Raw genomic sequence first — 25,002 nt, forward strand, 5'->3', positions numbered from 1 at the left:
TCTCTGCTTTATAGTGTTTATGGATTGATTTTTATGATACCCTCCCTTTAGGATTGATTTTAATTTGTTATTGTAACCCTGCTAGACAACTATTTTAAGTTGAAAAACATTTTATACAATTTCAATAAAAATAAATATTTGAGGGAGCAGTATCTTCCTAGGAATCTTGAAATATGGGCACCCGATTAAATGAACTGTTGTATATCTTTTGTATCTGTTGTATCTTTTTATCTGTTGTATAACTCTTTGCCCTGCTAAGTGGGCAAAGAGGCACCTTTTAAAGTTGTGTCCTCTTATATTTAGCCTCTTATATTCTTTGCATATATGTGGAACTGAGATTTTTTAACCTCCGTATGCCTCACTTTACACTTACTCACACTGAACTATATTTGCCATTTTGTTGCCTATTTACACAATTTGGAATAATCCTTTTAGAGCACTTCACAGTTTGCTATGTTTTACCAGTCTGAAAAGTTGGTTTTCATATGCAAACTTGGTCACTTAACTGTTTACCCAAACTCCAGATCATTTAGAAATGTTAAAACACACCATTCCCAAATCAAACCTTTGGAGGACTTCACTTCTTACTCCCACCCCCTTGTGAAAATTATGTTTATTCTTACTCTCCATTTCCTGTAGTTTAATCAGTTATCAATCTAAAATAAGATGTGTCCTCTTATTCTTTAACTGATAAGTTTACTCATGACCCTTTGGTGAAAGTTTGTCAAGTATACAGTGTCAACTGTACAGTGTCACAGGTACAGTATTGGTGGCTTCCTTTTATCCACAAGCCTGTTGACACACTGTTAAGGAATTCAAAAAAGTTAGCAAGAACTTGGCAGAAGCCATGCCAATCTCCTTCAGCACAGCTCATTCTTTAAGTTTAATAATATTATATTTAAATTATGATTTTTACCACTTTATCTAGAACAGACATTAAGCAGATTGGTCTATCATTTCCCAGATACCCCTGGATATCCCTTTCTAAATATTTGTGTTACGTTGTATACCTTCCAGTTCTCTGGCAAAGAGGCCGATTTAATGGATAGGTTACATATTTTTGTTAGAAGATCAGCAATTTCATGTTTGTGTCCTTAAGAATTCTTCGGTAGATATCATCTAGAACAGTAGTTCTCAAACTGGTGGGTTGCAGCCCACCAGCTTGTGTAAAGATGCCCCGTTCCCTTTAAGGGGCGGGGGCAGGGGGAAGCAGCAAAGCGATCCAGGGGGTGCAGAGAGCCCAACGCAGCGCTTGCAGGGCTCTCCTTGGCTTGTAAACAGTGAAAGTTCCAAGCGCGGCGAAACCAGAAATTCCACTTCCGGTTTCGTCGCGCTTTGAACTTTCACTGTTTACAAGCCGCGGAAAGCCCTGTAAGTGCTGCGCTCCTCACACTCCCTGGACCCTGGGAGCACATATGGTTTGTGAAAAAAATAGCCCCCCTTCCCCCACAGGGGCACGATCCTGGGGATCGCTTTGCTGCCCCTGCCCCCACAAAGACTTATCCCAGGAATAAATTTCCCCAGGGAAGTTTGAGAACCACTGATTTAGAACCAGTAATTAGTTAATTTGTCAACATGTTCTAGAACCCCAACCCTTATCATTTGTAAAGCACGCTGGAGCTCTGCACTCCTTTCAGACTCTTCTTCCTCTGCAATACATTTAGAAAGAAGTCCACTCACTCTATATCTTAAAAAGCTCCATCATGCTTTTAACACCTTGAACCCCTAGGTGAAGACTGTATTTCAAGAATGTATAGTTAGGTATGGAGCTGTCTCACTCAAAACCCCAGGGATTCAAATTCTGGGCCTTTACAACTGGACACATTCTCAGAATGACCAATTACAATGAGAATGTGAATGGAAATACTGAGATCAAGCCCATACACAACTATAACAGTTCAAGTTTTTTCTTGTTTGTTCAAAATATGAACTTAACTTCTCAAGACTCACAGAAACTCAGTTGTGTGGCCACAGCAGCTGTGCCAAACAGGTTTAACTGCATCTCAACACATTTATTTCTGTGTAGTAATTTCCATATCTGTTCCTCATGTCAACTACTGCCTGTTGTCCAGGCCTCCTACATGTATGTTTTCCCATTTCCTTTTTCCTAATAGCACATTTGATCAGCAAGAATTTCTTATGATTACTGTCAATCTTTGATTACCCCCTCTTAGCAATGTGAGAGGTGTAAGATGCAGCCTACAACCAGCTCCTTCTGAAGCGAGAGTCAGTCAGTTGCCAGGCAACTCAATGATTTTACAGCATAGAATGTACAGCAGCTGCTCATCAGTTATTGCTAGGGCTGGTTAGACTCATGCAAGAAGGGGGGGAAGGTGTAATGGTTGCTGGTATTACAAAAACAGAACATTTAACCTTTTTTTACCATGTATAAAGTATCTCATACAATATTCCAAGCTGGTAATATCTCCTTAATAAGACCCACTTATGTTGATGAGGAATAATCAACTGCATTTTAGAGTTTCATGGAACTGTTTATCAGACAGATAGGAAGGGTAATATTCTCAGGTACACATAGAGCAAACAGAAGCACAATATCTTCAATACTGATAACAGGTTATTTATGAAGTTAGGGTACAAGTAAATGAAACCATCTTGTTTTTATTTCCTCAGGGCTCAATACTATCAAACTTTTTAGCACTGATGCAACCGTGCCAATGCATCCTGAAATGGGGGGGGGGGGAGAGAGAGAGAGAAGAAAGGAGGCTGCCTCAAGGTAAGGGAACATTTGTTCCCCTACCTCAGGGCTGCACTGTGTTGGAATGCTCAATAGGATTGGACCCTCAGTCACATACAGACATAGCTTACTGGGGTGAGGAGTACTGTAAATGCAGAAACACCAACCTAGATAGGACCAATAAAATATATTACAGTCACTTTGTATCTCCTAATATTTTCCTATTAAACAGGACTAAAATATTATCACTTAAAGAGGAGCCCACCTATACTATAATTCAGATGTTCTCAAACTTTATAGAGGACCTAGAGGCTGCTGCTTGATTTATAAATACCAAGGGTTGTGGCTACAATGGTGATTGGGCAGCAGTACTCCAGACCCCGGTAGCAGCTTGTTTAACCCTTGATGCACATGGCCTAATCTGTCCAGTCAGTCACAACCCACCCAAAATTGGGTCATGACCCACAATTTGAGAACCACTTCCATAATTGTTTTGAACTCTGCATACATTATCTAGCTTATTAGATACAGAATTTCAAGAAACAAGTAGTAAAACAGACACTTACCTGAATGTTGTCAAATTTTAATCCAGGCATGGTGAGATTCTCTTTGTCTATGAAAATATTATTATACTGTTGTGTGGCCACTGAAATTAACACATTCCTAGTTTCCTCACTAGGAAGCCAAGCATCATTTCTTCTGTCTATCTCACTCATATTCAGCACAGATGCAAAAGGGTCATCACTGCCTTGAAAAACAGTTTGGATTTGGGAAAATGGCTTTGGAGACTGTGATATCTCTGGAGATGATGCTGATCTCCCAGCTTCAGATCTTCCATTTTTGGTTGGGTATTTATGGTCAGCAGAGTCACAGGACTCTCCTGCTGTTAGAAGAGAATACATTTCTTCTGGTACAGATGCACTTGCATTGGGGTTACTGACAGAAATAAAGGAGGATGTAGTAAATGAATCAAAAAAATCAGAAGCAAGTGTATTTGTGTTGATAGCATCACCAAAAAACTTACTAAGGCTCGGACTCGGCTGAACCACTTGTGGATGAATCTTCACTGAAGTCTCACTTATACCACCAAAACTAGGCGACTTCACCATTTGAAGCTCAAAGCCATCATGCAGAAACTGTTGCTGACCATTCAAGTGATTTGCCTGGCTGAAAATGGTACACACAGGAATAGGTTCAGAGTCCACAGGTGATTTGCCGGCAAGTGGGGAGGGTATCTTTTCCTCAGGTTTGCCTGCATCAGTACCGTTTGATGCTGAATTAAGCAGTTCATTATTTTCCACTTTCAGTTCATCTTTTGCTACTTCTTGAATCAACTCTTCTTTTAAAGCAGACTGGTCATCAATTCCAATATCAGAAATATCTTTAGAGGCACCTTCAGGTTCTTTTTCATTCTCCTTACTAATAGCTTCTTTCCCCACCTCTCCTTCCGCTGTTTGAATGTCTTTTGCTTCCAATTGCTTCACAGTCTCTTGCAGACAGCCAAGATCAGTGGTATCATCCTCACTGTTATTCGGGGAATCTGATATAATGACACTCTCCATCATGTGCTCATTAAGTTTATCTATGAAGTTATTGGAATCTTCTGAGATTGTTTCATTTTCTTCAGACTCACACTCATCTCCTCCAAGATCAATAGTTTCTTCCTGAAAAATAAGTTCTTCTTGAGTTTGCTGCTGCATTGCACAACTGCTTTCTGCCACATATGAACTTCTTATCTTGGGATCCTCAATATTGCCTTCTTTGTTTTCCATAGTTATTCTAGATAAAAATACAAATGAATGTGACTGCTACCAACAATTCCTGAATCTCAGAACTATTCATATATAATGCAATAGCACTGGATTCAATAAAGCCATTTCAATAAACACATCTAATATTTCAAAACCAAACCAACTAGATATTCAAAATGCAAACATTATTTCAAAATGCAAACAAACCAAACTAACTAGATAGAGTATGCAGGTGATCTAGCACAGAGGAACACTGGTTCCTCATGAACTATGGGCCACTTCAGACATCACATGGAGCCAGGATCAAATCATGGCTTGCCATGATGTCTGTGTATGCAAGTGGGGGAGGGGTTACCTCAGGAATGCATGATGCCTTCCTGTGCCCACTAAAATCTCCAATATAAATTTTCATTCCACTCCAGTTTGCAGCTACTGTTTGAAGCAAGCTTGCAGACCTTGGTTAAGAGTAAACCTTATTAGCATTAACCAACTAACATTTGTGCTGAGGTATGTGAAATTCAGTAGCACAGGAATGAGCCCTGGAACCTGGGGCAGTGACATTTCAATTCTCTCCGGGAAAAGTAGGATGCAGGGGCTTCATGATCTGGCTACCCCTTTCCCCCTTCTTCACGCCACCACCTGCTCTTAATGTTTTGGCACCTTCCCGATGGAAGAAAGCACTAAGAGGTGGTGGCAAAGCAAACAGCTGCTCCCACAGGATCCCCCTATAGGGTGGTGGGCAATGATTTATATGCGTTCAGGACTGCATGCCACATTCTCCTGTTCCTATATTTACCCAATTCCATTGTTTCTTATGGGATAAAATTCCCCTGTCCAATGAAGGGCATGAAGTACATATGGCAAACACTAATTCCGATTTATTTTATTTCTTAGGAAGGAAATTCTTCTTTATAGGTTGCTTTGCTGTAAATTCAAGCCTTCAAATCCCTAACCCAACCCAAAAGGGCCCCTGTACTACAGTTGGGGTCAGTGGAACTGACTAGGACAGGGATTTTTAACCAGGGGTATCCATACCCCTTGGAGGTATGGGAATAAAATTATGGGGGTATGGGATTCAATCTTTAAACAATTTTTTAAATTGTCATTAATTAATCTAATCCATCACCATTATCAAAACGGACTGAGACCTTCTGATTCTAGCTATCCATATGTAAATTAAACCAAGCAATTGAAATCTTTTGAAATTATACTGGCAGCGATGATGATGATTTTGACAGTCTGGTGAATGGTGTATAGGAACAAATTGGGCTACACACTGGGGTCTGTAATCATAAGAAGGTTAAGAAACCCTGACCTGGGGGAGAGTTAAGAGGAGGTAGTTCTTCACACAGCACATAATTACTCTTTAGGATATGTTGCCACAAGATGTGGTGAAGGCCAAGAGCGTGGGTGGCTTTATAAAGGAACAGGAGAAATCACCCAGGACAGGTCTATCAATAGCGTCTATTCATGATAGCTAGGTACTACTTTCAGGTTCAACGGCAGTATGCATCTGAATGCAAGTTGTAGGAGAGCAATGGCAGGAGACAGAGATGCCTTTTGCTCTTGCTCTGGATATCATATGGGAAGCTGATGGGTCAACTGTGGGAAACAGGATGGTCTTCGGCATGAAACAGCAGGGCTTTTCTTTTGTTCTTTATGTGCGATTACTTACAAGATGTTTAATATTAGCGCAGCTCCTCTCACCTCCAAAGGGTTCAGGGGGATGCAGGGGATAAGTGATTCCACAGATACGGAATCTGTGAATACGCCCCCATATGATGGACACTGTCTTTCAGAACTCAAGTCAGGACTTCATCTTGACCTCTGTTTGATACCAAGATGCCAGATCAAGAAATCTGGGGTAAGTGGATAAGGTTGCAAATTATGAAAAACTTCTGTCCCCTCTTGGTATCCGTTTGACTTTTTCCTGTATTTGTAGTTTAGCTCTACTCATTGTAACCTATATTAGTGCTTGCTTAAATTCTATTGACACGCTGTCACATGTTAACACACCAAAACCTGATTATGCTCTTAGTAAGAGGAGCTCCACATAAACAACAGCTCAAATTCCAATAAATACTGGGATATTTTGGTAAATCAGACACACTATCTAATGCAACAACCTCCTTGTAGATTGCTGTTATCAGGAACCCCCTTCCCACTGCATAGAAGGGGGTATGTATACCAAGGTATATCTAGCACTGTATACCAAGGCTTCTGCTAGACCAGGGTTTTTCAAACTGGGCCATCGTGACGCCCCAGCCAGAGAGCCCTGGCCACTTTCCCCTTAACGGATGGGGGCAGGGGGAAGCAGCGACACAATTCCCAGGATCGCGTTGCTATGGGGGCTGCAGAGACTGGGATGCACTCATCAGTCCATGCAGCGGCCTGTCTGGGGTGCGGAGATCCCTGCGTGACTGTCTGCAGGGCTCCCTGCAGCTTAAAGTGAAAGCGCAGCGATTGCGCTCAAAACCGGAAATGGATCATGTTGCTGCCTCCCCCCGCACCAGAGCTTACTGAGGTTCAAACTCTCCTAGAGAGTTTGAAAACCGCTGTGCTAGACTATCTTCTGGAATATATCAATAATTGCATTTCTTGCTTCCTTGCTTTTCTCTTCAATCTTTCCTCTTCTAAAGACGGGGAAAAGGTCTGGAATTTATTCTTTGCAATACATTCTTTTCAAACCTGCTTTTCCTCTTGTCCTCTCTGAACGCACCCTACATACATATTGATATTGTACCATAGTTAGATACATGCCACACATTTCAGGATGGGTATTATAGGAGATCTTCGTCTTACCTGAGGGTTACATTCCAGAGTCAGCATGTAAATCTAAAATTGCATATTCTCAAAACTGCCTTGAAAATCCCTGACAGCTGGAAAATGTGTACTGCCGCTTTAGAAGTTACAAGACGTAGGCAGTCTGGAGACCACCCCAGGTCCTACACAATGTGGGAGTGGCATCTAGAAGTGGGTCACAATCCAGAAGCGGCCTTCAATTGCACCCATTTGGCTGCAGTTTGGGGTTCTTTTTTAGTTAATGGTATTAAAAATATCACACGCTTATTTTGGAATGTGGTTATAGTTTATACACATGCCAAAAAATAATTTGTGATGACACTAGAAGCTCCTCAGTTTTCCATAAGTCTGCCCTCTCCCTAACAGGCAGTGTACATATACTTAACTCAACTGCTCCACAGAACTAGTCCTGCCCACAGAACTAGTAATCTGATACAAGAAACAGGGCTAGCTGGGGAGGGACTATGCAGTTGGTAGTGGATAGTGGGCAGACAACTGCTCCCATGTCTTTACCTCCGTTGAAGTTCTATGATCATACTGATAGAGATTTTAGAGGGTTAACTTATCTTCTCTAGTTTAAGAAAAATAATTGAAATTGGAGCCAAGAGAATGATTGCTGTTCCCCTCAAAAATAGGATAGGTGGGTCATTATGTCAAAGTGACTTAAAGAGATCATGACTGGCAGAACATGTAGATCATAACTTTACCAAAGGGAAAATTCCATGATCTTGTATAACCAAAGTTGTGGGCCAGGAATATTTTGAGATGCAGGGCAGAATGACCTCCTAATTAGAGCTGGGACCATGCACCAAACCTGTCATAATAGGCCCAATAAGGAGGTGGAAATGACATACAGTGTCACACGGGTAACTTTATCTCACGTTACTTAATGTGATTTTCTGGGTGTGGTTCTATGAGAAACAGGATGGGAAACGAAGAGTGAACATTTGTATCCAAACTGAATCAATTGGCTTGTGTACTTCACTTACTATGTAGAAATAAAGCCTCCAAACCCATTTAAAAGGTCTGTGACTGTTTGGCATTGTGTCAGTAAAAGAATCTGAAAATCTTTCCAACAATACAGGAAGCAATTTGTTCCCTGTCAGACTTAACCTGAGTTTACCTAACTTAATTATGTTGACTGAGAGACAGCAGCTCTTCAAGGGCCAGGAAAGATTTCTGCCCAAGCTCATCTAGCAGACATTCTTTTAAGCAGGGCTGCTAGATGGAGGCCAAAGCTTGAATATGGAATCTTCTGGGGGAAAACGTTCTCTACCATTGAACTACAATTCTTCCTGACAGTGTCAGTCAGTGTCCCCAAAGAGATAATCAGCTGATGATTTCTTAGGCTAGGTGAAAATATGCCTGCTCTTCTCATTCTAAACAGAATTGTTCCTAGAATCTACCTTTGCCTTGAGGGTAGAGGAATAGGGAGCAATGGAACAATATCATTGAATTTCCAGGCTGAATGTCCTTGCAATCTGGAAGCAGCACCTGCTGATCCCTCACTGTTCTGGTTTTTTTAGGGATAAAATGCAGTGACCTACCACTGGTTAATTCTGTGAGTTACCTCTACGGAAGTGGCTGCCAAAGAGATCTACCTGAAAAATAAAAAGGAGGCCAGACTCCAAGAGGTGAGAGATATTCTTCCTTCCTCCACTCCAGCACAGCTAATCACAAATCTCCACTTCCCCAGTTCTACAGTTAATAACAGCCAACTGTTAAACCGAATAATGGAGTAATGGGTTGAAACCTACACTACTAATACAAAACTACAGCTTTTATGGATCATTCTCAGAATGCCAGGCACTGCTTAGGCTTAGACATACTAGACAATGTGTGGAAGAAGAATAAAGACTAAATGGAAAAGAAGTTGGCTAGTAGATCCCTGTGTGCAAAATTTGGATCTTAGGATATGTCAGTACAAGTATAATTTCCTTTTTGTCATGTTTGTTCCTTGTTGCCTAAATACAAAACTTTCGATATTTATCTACATGCCTATTATATTTGTTTACAAACACCGAATGAACATACTTGTACCAGCTCACCCATATACACACATGGATAATTCTGATATGGTATACATAAGAATACGCATGGGCAGGACCTGAGTCATCTCCATGGAAACAAGGTCAGAAAATCCAACCATTTCCTCCATCCTCCAAGAAATTAGAAATGTTTCTGCGGTGAGAAGCTGGATCACACAGTTACGCTACAATATTATAAGACCTTACCTGGAACTAGGTCCCTCTGAAAAGAACAGAACTTATTTTGTGATAGACATATATCGAAATTTACTGTCATTTAAAAAAAAAAAGAGGAAGACTCTAGCAATGAAGAAATACAGCACTATTACAGACACTTGCCCAAATAAATTATGTGAACGTTATTACCTTTTTAAGAAGGTACTGTACTAATTTTCACATTATGAGACCAACAGAAAGAATGTCATTCAAAAACAAGAGAAGCAGAATAGACTGTATTTTGCTCCATTTTCAGTAACAGTTAACATGAAAGTGATCCAATGCAGACATACCTTTAATCTCACACAGTCTGCAACTTCCTTTAGCTCAGTTTCAGTTTTTCATCTGTAAATGGGAGCAATAATTATTCTTCTGGCACTGCTCCAATTAGGGGCAAATCAAATGAGGGTCAAAACTCACTACACCCTACAGAAGTATTGTATCATTTTTGTACGCGTATACAGAAATATTGTATTTGTAAGTAGGCAAGAATATTCCAATATGTATTAATAGTGATAATTCACCAAGTCAAAATCAGATTGGCCAAGGAATTAAGTCAGATAGAGGTTAAAAGAGAAGATGTTTCAGACCTCATTGTTAAATTAAAGATCAATAAGTTACCAGGCCCTGGTGGCATCCACCCAAGAGTTATTAAGGAATTGAAGAATGAAGTTGCTGATTTCTTGACTAAAATATGCAACTTGTCCCCCCAAATGACCACGATGCCAGAGGATCTGAGGATAGCAAATGTCACGCCGATCTTTAAAAAGGGAAAGGGGGGACCCGGGAAACTATAGGCTGGTCAGCCTAACATCTATACCGGGTAAGATGGTGGAATGCCTCATCAAAGATAGAATCTCAAAACACATAGATGAACAGGCCTTGCTGAGGGAGAATCAGCATGGCTTCTGTAAGGGTAAGTCTTGCCTCACGAACCTTATAGAATTCTTTGAAAAGGTCAACAGGTATGTGGATGTGGGAGAACCCGTGGACATTATATATCTGGACTTTCAGAAGGCGTTCGACATGGTCCCTAACCAAAGGCTACTGAAAAAACTCCACAGTCAGGGAATTAGAGGGTAGGTCCTCTCATGGATTGAGAACTGGTTGGAGGCCAGGAAGCAGAGAGTGGGTGTCAACGGGCAATTTTCACAATGGAGAGAGGTGAAAAGCAGTGTGCCCCAAGGATTTGTCCTGGGACCAGTGCCCTTCAACCTCTTCATAAATGACCTGGAGACAGGGGTGAGCAGTGAGGAAGCTAAGTTTGCAGACGACACCAAACTTTTCCGAGTGGTGAAGACCAGAAGTGATTGTGAGGAGCTCCAGAAGGATCTCTCCAAACTAGCAGAATGGGCAGCAAAATGGCAGATGCGTTTCAATGTCAGTAAATGTAAAGTCATGCACATTGGGGCAAAAAAATCAAAACTTCACATATAGGCTAATGGGTTCTGAGCTGTCTGTGACAGAACAGGAGAGAGATCTTGGGGTGGTGGTGGACGATGAAAGTGTCGACCCAATGTGCGGCGGCAGTAAAGAAGGCCAATTCTATGCTTGGGATCATTACAAAAGGTATTGAGAACAAAACGGCTAATATTATAATGCCATTGTACAAATCTATGGTAAGGCCACACCTGGAGTATTGTGTCCAATTCAGGTCACCACATCTCAAAAAAGATATAGTGGAAATGGAAAAGGTGCAAAAGAGAGCGACTAAGATGATTGCTGGGCTGGGGCACCTTCCTTATGAGGAAAGGCTACAGCGTTTGGGCCTCTGCAGCCTAGAAGACAGGTTGGGACATGAAAAGAGGGGGGAAATGATTGAGACATACAAAATTATGCATAGGAAGGATAAAGTGGATAGAGAGATGCTCTTTACACTCTCACACAACACCAGAACCAGGGGACATCCACTAAAATTGAGTGTTGGGAGAATTAGGACAGACAAAAGTAAACATTTCTTTACTCAGCATGTGGTTGGTCTGTGGAACTCCTTGCCACAGGATGTGGTGACAGCATCTGGCCTGGATGCCTTTAAAAGGGGATTGGACAAGTTTCTGGAGGAAATATCCATTACGGGTTACAAGCCATGATGTGTACATGCAACCTTATTTTAGAAATGGGTATGTCAGAATGCCAATGCAAGGAATAGCACCACAATGCAGGTCTCTTGTTATCTGGTGTGCTCCCTGGGGCATTTGGTGGGGCTGCTGTGAGATACAGGGACTAGATGAGCCTATGGCCTGATCCAGTGGGGCTATTCTTATGTTCTAGATCAACAGGTAATCACTATGGCTGCAATCCTACCTGCACTTACGTGGGAGTAAATCCTATTGACTATAATTGGAGTTACTTCTGAGTCGTCATGCATAGGATTGGGCTGTAAGACATCTTACAGGTTTTGTTAGATCCTAGTTCCCACGAACAGCAAAGCCGACAAACCTGTTTCCCTGACTGTAACACTTCAGAACTCGGGGTGTGTGTGTTTGTGTTTGTGCAGGTATGTGAGTGTGCATGTGCACGTGTGTGTGAGAGAGAAACACATAGAAAACAAAGAACAAATCTACACCCAAAGAACTGGATCAGTGTTTCTCAAGGTTTGTCCTCTGCTGAACCACTTCACATGGTCTACCTATTCAAAGTACCACCAAATGTAATCGGTGGTGACATCATTGCCAGTTTAGTTCTGGGTTGGGAGGCCAGATGTGACATGACAAACACCAGTAAGAGGCTCAGGGTGGATGGGAGGGCTTTTCCAAGAGTGGAAAAGCATGCTTTGGAGCTCTGGCTGCCGAGCTGTTACTGCTGCTTGCTGCACTGTATTCCTGGTCTCACTGCTGGGCAGCAGGGGTCCATTGCTTCCTGTGAGTACCACCAGGCACCACTTCAAGTACCACTGGTTGAGAAAGGCTGAACTAGATGTCAGGAAGAAGTCACGCAGTCTGGCCTCCTGCCTGCCACACTACTTTGCTATGTGCAGTTTTATTTTCTTGCATGAAGCAGCACTCAATTATGTAAAACTTCTCCTTGCAGTCTGAAGTGGTGCAGTCCAGACACAAGTGTCATATTTTTTTAAAGCTAATCAAGAGCCCAATCCTATGTGTGTTTACTCAGAAGTAAGTCCCATTGTACTCAATAGGGCTTTCTCCCAGGTAAGTGTGGACAGTATTGCAGCCTAGGAGCACAACCCTATGCAGGTCTACTCAGAAGTCCCATGACAGTCAATGCAGCCTTCCAGTCCAATCCTATCCACACTTCCCTGGGAGTGAGCCCCACTGACTCTGATGGGGCTTACTTCTGAGTAGGCATACATAAGACTGGGCTGTTAACCTGCTACTTACAAAGCTTAGGAGAACCACCCCAGCAAAGACTGTAATGACTGTTAAGCTGTGGCAACTTAGAGCCCAACCCCATGCATGTCTACTCAGAAGTAAGTCCCATTAGAGTCAATGGGGCTTACTCTCAGGTAAGTGAGCGGAGGACTGCAGCCTGGGAGCCCAGCCCTGCGCATGTCTACTCAGAAGTAAGTCCCACTGTGGTCAATGGGGCTTACTCCCAGGTAAGTAGGGGCAGGAGCAGCCTCCACCTCCCAGAGTGGGGCCCTCGTCCGTCCACCCCCTCGAGGGAGCAGGTGGAGAGAGCCCCGCTCCACCCTGGCCAGCCCCGCACCTCACCTTCCTCCATAGACAGCGACGCCTCCGAAGCGCTGCAGTGAAGACGGACGGGAACGGCGGCTAAATGGAACAAGAGCGACGCCGGCCGGAGTGCGCATGCGCGTCGGAGACTCCATTTCCCATCATCCCTCCAGGGGGCTCGATGACAATGACGACGACGCCGTGCGTGAAACGAGGCGTCTCCTTGGCGACCTGTCCTTCCTCCCCGGAAGTGGAAGAAGGTACGGAAGCCGACACGGGAAGTTTGTTGTGTGTTTCGCTTTCCTCTGCTAGCTTCACGAGGGTTCGAAGAGGAGCAGCTGAGAGGCTGCTGCGAGTGGGGGAGGGGCAGCAGCCGCCATGGAGGACGACGCGCCCGTCATCTATGGACTGGAGTTCCAGGTGAGGGAGGAGGGGCGGCAGAGTCTCCTGCTGGGTGGGTGAGAGAGAGCGCGTGGCTCTGGTCCCTGCATCCTCTCCTCTCTAGTGTTCCCTCGTGAGCTGCCAGCACGAGGAGAGGTGTCTTACAGCCCAATCCTAGGCACACCTACTCAGAAGTAAGTCCCATTGGAGCCAATGGGGCTTACTCCTAGGCAGGTGTGCGTAGGGTGGCACTATGCCCTGCAGGGTGCACCTGCTGAGGGCTTCCCCCTGCCCGCTTCACACTTGACTGGCTGGTCTTCCTGGATCTGAAGGGGGCTCTAGCTGTAGCTGCCAGTTACTGAGGGCCCTGTCCTGACCGGTTTGCCAGGGCTGGTGCAGCCCTGCCAATGGGGCACGTACTGCAGCCTGTGGTGTGTGGGGGGCAGTCGCAGAGGCCTCCTCAAGGTGTGGGAACATTTATTCCCTCACCTTGGGGCTACATTGGTGCTGGGAAGTTGGATAGGATTGCCTCCTTGGGGCACAATCCTAACCCTTATGTCAGTGCTTTCCAGCCCTGACATAAGAGCAATGCCGCTCTGAGGGAAGGGAACAAACACTCCCTTACTCTGAGGAGGCCTCCGTGAGTGACGCCCAACTGCAGGATGCAGCACACGTCCCACTGGCACCGCTATGCCAGTGCTGGAAAGCACTGACATAAGGGGTTAGGATTGCGCCCTTAATCTCTGAGGGACAGGGTGGTGCCAGCCAGCGCTCTTGACACTGGGGATGATTCACCCCCTTTTGAGGAAACCCTCCTCGGACCCCACCGTATTAGTAGCCACTATCAAACCTCCCATTTCTGGGCAAAGCAGTTCAGTGGCTGCTGGCACCCCAACCAGAATGGCCAGATGTTCCCTTTATTTTCCAGGACATGTCCTCTTCTTTTTCAACCTGGAAAAGTATTTAAATGTCCTCCTTTTCCCTTTGAGCAGGCAGCGTGTAACCTTCTTGCAATCAATAAATTATACGTATAGTATGTACATGTATAGTTTTAAACTCAATAATGAGTAATATAGTGTTTAAATTAACCACATGAAAACAAAAGTGTTTTTAGGTTTCATTTTGTCATGTCTTACATTCTTGGATGTTCAGGGGTGCTTCGTCCTCTTTTGTGGTTATGACATCTGTTCACCCTGATGTCACCCTGTTCACTCAGTTCTAATTGATCCTGAAACACCTGGATTATCTGGACCCCTTTCAATCCAGCTTCAGGCCAGGCTTTGGGATGGAGACAGCCATGCAACTGGATCCTGTCCTATTACTTACCCAGAAGTAAGTCTCATAGTCATCAATGGAACTTACTCCCAGCCAAGTGTGCATAGGTTCATAGACTTGATCACTCTGATGAATGATCCGTGCTGCAGACAAGAGTGTGTCGCTCTTGGTTCTGCTGGCTCTCTTACCCTTACTAGCTTTCAACACCGTCTACTGTGCTGTCTTCCTCAGGCAGTTGGCTAGGTTGGGAACTGCTTTAGGCTGACAGGTTCCAGAAGGTGTTGCTGGGATGCCTGTTAATGACCCTGGCCTTTGGCATTGGGGATGCCGCAGGATTCTTTTCTGTCTCCTGTGTGTTTAACCCATTTTTGCCCAACCCACAGGTGTACACATTTGGTCCCTGTTGTGTATATGCAACACTGGGCAGAAATGGCTTTTAACATCTGCAAGAAACTGAGGGGGGGAGATCATTCAGAGTTTTGGGAATGGGTGTCATCAGCATGTGGATGACACCCGTCTCTATCTCTCTGTGTCAGGGGTCTCCAAACTTTTTGGCCAGAGGACTGCATCAAATATCTGGCGTGATGTTGAGGGCCAGAAAAATAATTTAAATATAAAATTTAAATAAATAAATTAAAGTTGGAACTTAGATGAGTGAATACATGAATGAATGGGCTCGCTCATTCATTCAACCTCTCTGACCCTCAGGACAGCCTCCAGACGCAATCAGAGCACAATTCTGGTCATGTTCAGTTGAGTGGGCCAGAGGCTTTCAAGGGCCAAGAGGTTGGCTGTGGGCTGGATAGAGGCTTGCCGCTGGCTGCATCTGGCCCCCGGGCGGGGTTTGGAGACCCCTGCTCTATGTCATCTAATTACAGGGAGGGTACTGAAATCCTGGAGCACTGCTTGGAAGCTGTTGGGTATTGAATGAGGGTCAACAAGCTCAAATTAAAAGTAAATGAAACAGAGGGCAGAGAACAGAGTTCTCTGGTTTGAACTATGACTCAGGTGCTGAACTGTCTGTACCAGACAGAATTGTACACCCTCAACAATAACAGGTTTGCAGCTTGGGATCCTTTTTGATTCTCTACTGGTCCTGGGTTGCCAGCTGATGGCAGTGGCTGGGGAGGCCTTTGTCCAGTTAGTGCTGATGCACCAGCTGCATCTGTATTTGGGTTGATCAGAGTTGCTCACAGTGGTGCATACTATGGTGACATCAAGGCTTGACTACTGTAACAAACTCTATATGGGGCTGCCCTTGAAGATTGTCAATAAACTCCAATTAGTGAAGCATAAAGGGGACCATGTGGTGCCAGAAATTTGGCAAGTTGACCTATCAGACAGCTGCTTCTATGGTTGCACTTCCTGTTGGTTTGATTCCAGACACAATTCAAGGTGCTGGTTTTGGTCTTTTGAAGCTCTTATGACTTGGAGCTGGAGTATTTGAAGAATTGACTATTATTATTATTATTATTATTATTATTATTATTATTATTATTATTATTATTATTATTATTATTATCATAATTAATTAATTAATACTGATATTAATAATAATTAAATTAAAAAATATTAATTAATAATACTGGTATTTATATACTGCCTTTCTGGTCATCGGATTACTCCTCTGACTTTATTCAAGGCGGTTCACATAGGCAGGCTAACTGACATAAGGGGTTAGGATTTTGCCTTTAATGTTTACACTGTGGGCTGGGAAAAATGGGTTTTAACAGAGTAGTGCGGAAGTACAGTATACTGCAGTAGAACACACATTGGCTCACGTATATTCCCTCCCCCTAGCAGTGTTATTAAGGAGTTAAATAATGGTGCATCAAGACTGAAAATAGTTTTCCAAAGTGGTGTCTAAGATCAACTAGGTTAGGCATTGGCCAAGAGCCCACTCACATCAGAGAGTCCATTTGACCAAATGATTTCCCCTGAATCCCCCCCCCCCCAGTACCAGTAAGTCACCACAGATGTGTCCTGTGGGGGACAACACATGACTTTGTCCCAGGCTTCCAGCACCTAGTCCTGGTCTTTGAGTCCATTTGTTTGTGCCTCCTCAGAATGTAGGGCAGACTTGGGATTGCTTAAGGCAGTGGTTCCCAAACTTTGGGTCTGGGACCCAGCAGTGGATTGTGACCCAATTTTTGGTGGTTCACGAAACTAATATGCAGATTAGGCTATGTGCATTAAGGGTTCACAAACTGCTACTTAGAGGAGGAGCATTACTGCCCAATCACCATTATAGCCCCACCCCTTGGCATTTATAAATCAGGCAGCCTATAGAGTCTAAGGCCTCTAGAAAGTTTGAGAATCACTGGTTTAAGGGAATTGGTTATCCTCCAAACTTCTGTTCCCCCACCAGTACTACATGGAAGCTGGATAGAGCACTTTTATTCTTTCAAAGTACTCTATGTGTGAATAATAACACTTAAAACACATAGGAATGTTCAGCAGTGCTATGTATGTTAAGTGCTCCCATGTATGTTATCTTGTAATCTTTTTGGCAGCTCTTTCAGATAGATGAAAATTATTTTCCCCAAGGAGGGGAGCCTCTACACTACCTTCAGTTTCTTGGAGGAAGGGTGGTATATAAATGTGGTAAATATTGCAGGTGTGGGACTGAAGCAAACAGAATAGTGGCTTGCCTCAGGCTACCGAGTGAGTTCATGATAGAGGTGAGATCTGGGAACTTCCTTGTTCACAGCTCAGTCTCATGGGTACTGCACTGTACCATCTCAATATTGCGATTCTAGTCAAATGTAGTGATTGAAAGTGCAGAAATAAGGGCTTGTAGTACTTAATTCAGGGACTTGCAAGGATGCAAGCTTTTGTGTTCAGCATTGCTCAGTTCCTGAAGATCATAGTTTACATTTAGAATTTCTCAAGAGTGGTTGGAGACTGTATTGTACAGAGACAGTAAAAGCAGCTGCAATATGCTTGGCAACCTAATTTCATCATAAAGTGTTTTTTGTTACTAATACAAGCAAATGCAGTCGCAGTGCTATTATCACTTACGTTTCTGCCTTTGACTCTTAGATCTGAAACCCCTACTAACTGGGCAAAGAAGCACCTTTTAAAATTGTGGAGCTCTTATATTTAGCAAGAGCAACTATCCCTGTTCACCCCAGTGCAGTGTCTCTTCTAGTGGCTGTTGCAAATGTGGATATGTGGCCCTTCTGGTTTTGTTTACAAGGACTATGTGTACGAAGAAAGTCCTTAGTCTGTGAGGTTCTTTTCAAATAAAAGTGTCACTTTTCCTGAGGAGGTAAGGAACTCCCCCCCCCCCCAAATATCCTGTGGCAGAGGCAGTAGCAACTTCTGGCAGCATGTGAGGTTGCACCGCCCCTGTCTTGCCTGTCATTTAGATTTCCAAGTTACTTTTTCAAGAGAAAAAAAAGTCCAACAATTTAAATCTTGTGTGCTATGGTGTAAATGCCTAACTGAATTGCTATAGTTAAAATTTGGAAATTTGTACAGCTCCTACTTGTTTTGTAGTTACTTGTAAAGCCTTTCTTTAAGTGGTTTTTGAATTACTGTGCAAAATCCTTCATCTTTACCACCTTGGAAAGACAAATATAAAGCAAATAGTAGACTGCATTATTCAGATAGCTTCTGTAGTGCCTTAATGTGTCTTTTAAGAGCTGTATGAGCGGATCACTGCCTTGGTAGTAATTCGAACATGTGTGTTCTTGTCCACCAATATGCAAAACTGCTGAGAGTCTGGTGTATATAAGGGTTGGCATCCTGTAGGCAAAGGGATGTGCATGTGCAGCTACGGCCCATTCTCATTGAAACCGACGGGAGAAGAATCCATTGGAGTCTTTGTATCTGTAGCATCATCTAAGTATGAACGACCATCATACTTAAAGACTAACATGCTCTCTAGTCTGCGTGTTTGATAGACAACTTTGTTTTCTGATGATGCCCTCTTAGTGTGCTTTAGCTTTCTTTTTCAATTCCTGTTTTGTCCTTCCAGTTAACATGCGTTCAACTCTGACAGCTGAAATTTCTGCAGTGGTCTGAGAACATGAATATATTGCATATAGGCTGCCATACTCTATTAGGTATTGTTAACTTTAAACCCTACCAACTTGACTGCAGACTGAATGATGATGTAGCAGTGAAATTGTATCTAGCTATACATCCCACCTGAGTTTGAAAGTAGGAAAGCAGTTTATGGACCAGACTTCATTTAGAAACAAAGCTGACTTTTCTAAGAAACAAAATTGTTACTTTTGATCTTAGGGTTGTCAACTTTTTACTGGCCTATATTTCTGTATGGGTTATAGTAACATGATTAGCAGGTCCTCACCCTTATTTTTGTAGTAGTGAAAACCAAACCCTTGACTGGTTTCTGCATATTAAATTACTATTGTATTAAAGGAACAGGAGTATATCAGGCATTTTTTTTTTCGTGGACAGTTGGCAGCCCTAGATGGGATATCTGAGGGTTGTAGGATATAGAGGCCAGGGAGAAATGTTCTGTCTCTTGAATGGCCATGTTAAGTTATATGTGCATAAAATTGCTAGAAATAATTGATGAAAGTGGATTAGGGCATGATCATTTGCATTGTGGTAGCAGTAATCGTGTGCATGTAGAGGATCTCAAAGACTTAATGGAGTTATTTTTATTTTCCTTCTCCTCTTGCGAACAGGCAAGTGTGCAAGGAGTATAGTGAAACACTGGCAGATGCATAACTTCTGGGGTCCTCCAGTACAGCAATTTTCAACCAGTGTTCTGTGGCACATTTGTGTGCCATGGCTGTGCTGTGGGAGTTTATGAGAGCATCATTTATTATTAATGCCATTGCAGTGCAGTGTGCCTTGTCAATGGTCAAAAAACTGATGGTGTGCCTTGACAATTAATACCTTGTCAGTATGCCATGAGATGAAAATGGTTAAAAAATGTTTCTCCGATATATCCATCAAGCCTTTTCTTTCCATGTGTTACAAATGTTTTAAGTCTTTGTGAATTTCTGAGAATTTCCAGACCATGAGATTATAAAGAATGCTTCTGGTGATAGCAGCATTACCTCCTCCTTGGCTACATTCCTTTCTTGCACAAATGTCTTTGAAATCCTAAGCAGCCTTGCTTGAAAGCAAGTCCTACTAAAATAAGTCTACAGGTGTTTTTGTTTTTTTTTGGTGTTTTTTTTTGAGGCAACAACATTAGGGTCAAGCTGTTTATCTAGATACCAAAAATGCCAATCTTCGGTTTGAAGGGAGAGGTTGATTTAATGTGTAATCAGGAAACAGAGGAAATGCCCTAAAAATCATCTTAGTTTTTATGCGTCCATATACTTCCAAGGAGCTGTAAATCAGTATGTTCTGAATTGGAGCCAGAAGTAAATTGGCCCCTAAAAGTGTTCAGAAATCTTAATGTAACTTACTCAGTACAGGTGGTATCTTAAACTCCCCCTGCAAGAAAAAATTGGAATGTGTTAACCAGTCGGTTCTAAACAATTGTTTTAACAAGTACCTTTCCCATATACAGGGTCATGCCAATGATTAATGGCTTGTTCATACTTTCAGTGAATGTTTAGGTACTAGATACAAAGCAACTGAATTACATTGGAAATGCATGATGAGTTTTTTCATGCAAGCTTTCCTGCACTATGTGTTCATAATTAATATCTGAATCAAATATTTTACATACAATAAGGAAAATATCAGTTCTCAGTTGACTATATTTTTATTCCAGAAGTTATGTCTCCTCATTAATTGCTGTTGAATGTTTTGCTTTTTCTGCTTCCAACTTAACACAAACAAACAAAAGTATCAGATATTTTGCATGGCTCTGCTTAATTGATTCATCATGTGTGGATAACTGTTTTGCATATCATTCTGGCACTTACTATTGGTTTGATATTTGAAATATTTGATATCAAATATTCTGTTGAACAAAGTGTTTCAGAATCTGTCTCTAGACAGATTCTGCTACAAATATGTTGTAGAAACCAACTGGTTAAGAAAGAAATTGCTTGACTATCCACAGATTTCCTGCAAACCAAGATTCAATTTCCTCGTTTATGTTTGTCACAACAAAGTGGTCACACCGTCAAAGCTTAAAATCTTCTTAAAATGTACATGTGAGACCTACAACTGAGCAAAATGTGGGTGTTTTCTGCTAAACCACTTGCAGCATCTCACAAGTTTCCCTATTTTATTTGGAAGCAGACATGTGCCTTCAAAATTTTCTGGATTTCATTTTACAGGACTTGGATCATCCTTTATCAATTTCCCAGAGGACATCAGTTGTAGAAATGAATTATGAGAGCAATCTTGTAATGTGGGGAATTGCCCAGCTTTCTCTGACTTCAGGTCTTCCACATAAGCAGTGGTTAGCCTAGAAGCACTAACTATGGACTTAGGACCAAATCCTATCCAGCTTTCCAGCCCTGGTGTAGCCCTGCCAATGGGGTGTGCACTGCATCCTGTGGTGGGAGGGTAATTATGGAGGCCTCCAAAAGGCAAGGGAACATTTGTTCCCTCGCCTAGGGGCTGCATTGCAGCTGCACCAGTGGTGGAAAGTTGAATAGGATTGGGAACTAACAGCTCAATCCTGAGCTGCCCGCAGCGCCCAGGCTTAACGGCTCCGTGGAGGGCTCCCACCAATTCCTGCGCCTCCCGCGCTACCGCAGGAGGCACCTTGGGCGAAGGGGACATTCGTCCCCTTCCCCCAAGTAAGGGAAGCAGCCCCACAATGGGGCTACTCTCTTTAGGATGGCACTAAAGTAAAAGTGCTTGTGAAGGTTGCGCAGCCCTGCACAAGCGCCCTGGATCCTGCGGAGCACAGCTCCGTGGATCCACCTGTCTCCCTCCCCCCGACACGCCTCCCGCCTGCCCCCTGGCATGCCTCCCCCCTCCCCAGAATGCCTTCCCCACGCCCCCGGCCACACCCCTGCATTCTGTTACGCAGCCTGGTGGTCCAGGAGACCGCTGAGCCTCTGAACCTGGGCGACCGCTGCGCGCTAGCCCAGTTCCGACCGGTGCTGGGCTAGCTCTGGCGGGAGCCTGGCGGTGAGCCCCGCAAACGTGCCTTACGGCACATTTGCGACTGTGGTCCGCGGCACAGAGCCATGCTGCAGACCACAGGATTGGGCTCTTAGTAGCTTGATAAGTATGGTGAATGGTGCTGTTTGAGAAGCTGCTGCTATTTATTAACTAGGGCTGCAACCCTTTAGACATTTATTTGGGAGTAAGTCCCATTGAACCCAGTGGGATTTGCTTCAAGTAATCATGCACACTATATGATTGCACTGTAGATATTGTAAAATACTGTATATAGCAACAGCGTGCAGAAGGGCGACTGTCTTAGGCCCAAATCATAACCATCTTTCCAGCACTGACATAGCTGTGCCATCCTGCAGTTGAATGGTAGTCACGGAGGCCTCCTCAAAGTAGGGAACAAACATTCTCTTTACCTTGGAACTGCATTGCCCTTACCTTACTGCTGGAAAGTTGGTTAGGATTGTGCCCTTAGTCCAGGGTTGTTCAAACTTTTTGGCAGGGGGGGGTCACATCTCTCTGACACTGTGTCGGGGGGGCCAGGAGGAAAAAGAATTAATTTACATTTCAAATTTGAATAAATTTACATAAATGAACATATTAGAGATAGAACTTATATGAATAAATGAAGGTCTTGCAGTAGCTCAAGGCCTATAAAAGGCCTTGCACAAAGCAAGGCCAGCCTTTCCTTTGCTGCTGCTGCTGCTGCATCACAGATGTGAAACAACAAGCAGTGGAGGGAGCCCTCGTCCCACAGCTTATGCTAGAGGTCAAACAGTTGGCCATGATGCTGAGAGCAGTTGCATCGGACCAGCACGGACTCCAGCAAGTCTCTGGAGGGCCAGAGAATCATTGGAGACTTGGGGCTCCCTGAGGGCCGGATTGGGATTCCTTGAGGGCCACAAGTAGCCCCTGGGCTGGGTTTTGGGCACCCCGCCTCAGTCTATTGCAACAAAAACCATGATGCTGAAGTACCAGTACTTTAAATTTTTTTGTTGTCAAAGCTGTGTTTGGATCCAGCAACATAAGCTCCAAAACTCACCCTCATTTTTAAAAATTGGCAGGTTCAAGATATTAAAAAGAGCAACATCAGGCATTTACATAAGGATGAATCTTTTGCAATAACTATGTTTAACATTTATTTTTAGTAAGGTGGTAGACTTGGACTTTCTACAGATTTTCAGTCATTTTCTTATTGTACTTCTTGAGATAAAATATTATATAGACTTGACTTTGGAAATGTGTTCAACATTTGAAGGATCACGCTTATAGTTGTAGGTCCACACATATTTTTGCAAAGTATGGAGGGACTTTTGTGAACTATGGAGGAAGCCGATGTATTAAAGATGCTCAGGATAATCCCTGTAACAAAGAACTTGCATTACAAAATATAGTCAAAATTCAGGTGGATTCAGTGTCACGTTGTTTGTGGTAACTGATGTCCTGTATGTTCCAAGCTACTAAAATGTATATGACTGCATTTTTATCACTTTTCCCCTTAGGCACGAGCTTTAACACCCCAGACCGCAGAAACAGATGCAATACGGTTTTTGGTTGGAACACAGTCCCTGAAATATGATAATCAGGTAAACTTGTATAAAAGCTGTATGAAAATAGAATTTGAAATGTTGCTTAAGCCTTCTGTAGGATAATGATTTTTGCTTGCCAAATTGAATTTTTAAGTGTAGTGTCATTTTAAAAATATTGGGTGTGATCTTGAACATTATTTCATTGTGAATTTCTAAGACAGGGGAAAAGCATACATGCACTGAATCCTCTACACACTGGTTGTAAGTAATTGGCAAAAGAAGGGTTTATTGCATTGAGCATATGATGTGTAGTAATCATATCTATGAGAACAGAAACCCTTGGAAGAGAGGTCAGTGTCCAAAGATTCTAATGGAATATGATTTTAAAGGGTGAAGACTTTATGTTCTGAAGGAGGAAATGTAGTGAGTAAAGCCAGAAGTAAGTCTAGATAAAGAGGAGCAGAGTGTTTCAAATAGGAGTGACTTCACACCAGATTAAAACATGCTACTAAAGATTTCTGGCTAACTCCAACTGATTTTTTTGAACAATTTTCCTGAGCTTGTCCTTCACCTTCCTTAAACAATTACCTTTGTTTAAAGGGAAGAATAAACTTCTTACTTATTCAAGCATATTCATCCTCTACCTCATCTCTTGAGTGTGGTTGGAAAACCCGTGAGGCACATATTAAACTCTGAAGGAGTAAATTATATGACCCTGGTCTATAGGCATTGTACTGTCTGCATGGTTAACCCAAAGAAGACTGGAAGTTCTATCAAAGCTCACCAGTCATGTATGACAGACATAAGGGGCTTGATGAACTGCTTTTGCTTCATGCTTAGAACTACAAAAAAGATGGATGGATGTCGACCATCTAGTAAGTTCTTACACATAGCTGGTAGGTACTTTATTTTCTCTGTAAACCACCGACTTTGTGAATTTTTTTTGTTAAAAAGTGGTATATAATAGTATAGTCAATTCTTGGTATCTACACACTTAGTTCCAGCAGATTAGTTTATCTGTGGGAACAAGAGTGCTGCTTGGGTCATACCATCAATTGCCTGTTCTTGGCTCTCTGCCGCACCCATCCTGAGAATATCTGCTGCTTGCATTCCTGATCATGGTTGCTACCTCTGCCCCAACCCCACTGATCCCATAGAATCCATGATTCGGTATCCCCTGATTCGTTATTCACTTGGGTGTTCCATGGACCTAACTGCAGCCGATAAGAAGACTTATGCATCTCGTTATAATAAATAATAGTTTGCTGCATTGCATCTTGTGCAGACCTAGTGTAGGATTGCTATTGTTGTACTCTTATATGGTATTTAGGATGGGTCTGGGAAAAGGGAAGTTATCCTGGGGCACCTAGTGATTTTCCTCCAGTGCATCATTTCTCTGGCAGTGACATACTCTGCCCATCTCACAAGCAGGTAACAATGTGGAAATAATCTTTAAGTAAATAAATGAAGGCCTACGTTTTCTCCACCAAGGTGCAATATGTCCTAGAATCTACATTCATTTCTAAATTTTGTTCACCATGTTAAAGAGGCTTCCACTCCTCCTATGTGCTTAAAAATAATGGTGGTACAGTAAAAACAAATGTAGTAGTATTAATTTTGTTTTTACTGCCTTAAATATGTTATGCCATAATCAGTGGAGAAAAGCTCTCTAAGATTTGA

The 25,002-nt window shown here is 42.8% G+C and overlaps 2 protein-coding genes across 5 annotated transcripts in view; one reads left to right on the plus strand and one right to left on the minus strand.

Moving 5' to 3' along the window:
- Window positions 1-13,243, minus strand: part of TRAPPC12 (trafficking protein particle complex subunit 12) — a 71,344-nt gene extending 58,101 nt beyond the window's left edge. Inside the window, exons 1-3 of one of the 2 annotated variants that reach the window (XM_066640304.1) lie at window positions 13,163-13,243; window positions 9,785-9,836; window positions 3,262-4,474 (exon numbers count right to left, since the gene is read on the minus strand). In XM_066640304.1, coding sequence (XP_066496401.1) covers window positions 3,262-4,467 — 1,206 coding nt within the window. In that variant the 5' untranslated portion in view covers window positions 4,468-4,474; window positions 9,785-9,836; window positions 13,163-13,243. The remainder of the gene's footprint in view (window positions 1-3,261; window positions 4,475-9,784; window positions 9,837-13,162) is intronic. The other variant, XM_066640303.1, reaches the window with a different exon arrangement.
- Window positions 13,244-13,405: 162 nt separating this feature from the next.
- Window positions 13,406-25,002, plus strand: part of EIPR1 (EARP complex and GARP complex interacting protein 1) — a 93,582-nt gene continuing 81,985 nt past the window's right edge. The window contains exons 1-2 of one of the 3 annotated variants that reach the window (XM_066612371.1): window positions 13,406-13,543; window positions 23,296-23,379. In XM_066612371.1, coding sequence (XP_066468468.1) covers window positions 13,502-13,543; window positions 23,296-23,379 — 126 coding nt within the window. In that variant the 5' untranslated portion in view covers window positions 13,406-13,501. Of the gene's footprint in view, window positions 13,544-14,730; window positions 14,837-23,295; window positions 23,380-25,002 lie in introns of those variants that run through there. The other 2 variants (XM_066612374.1, XM_066612373.1) reach the window with 2 other exon arrangements.

This window comes from Tiliqua scincoides, chromosome 1, assembly GCF_035046505.1.
Source record: "Tiliqua scincoides isolate rTilSci1 chromosome 1, rTilSci1.hap2, whole genome shotgun sequence".
NCBI classification, from domain to species: Eukaryota; Metazoa; Chordata; class Lepidosauria; order Squamata; family Scincidae; genus Tiliqua; species Tiliqua scincoides.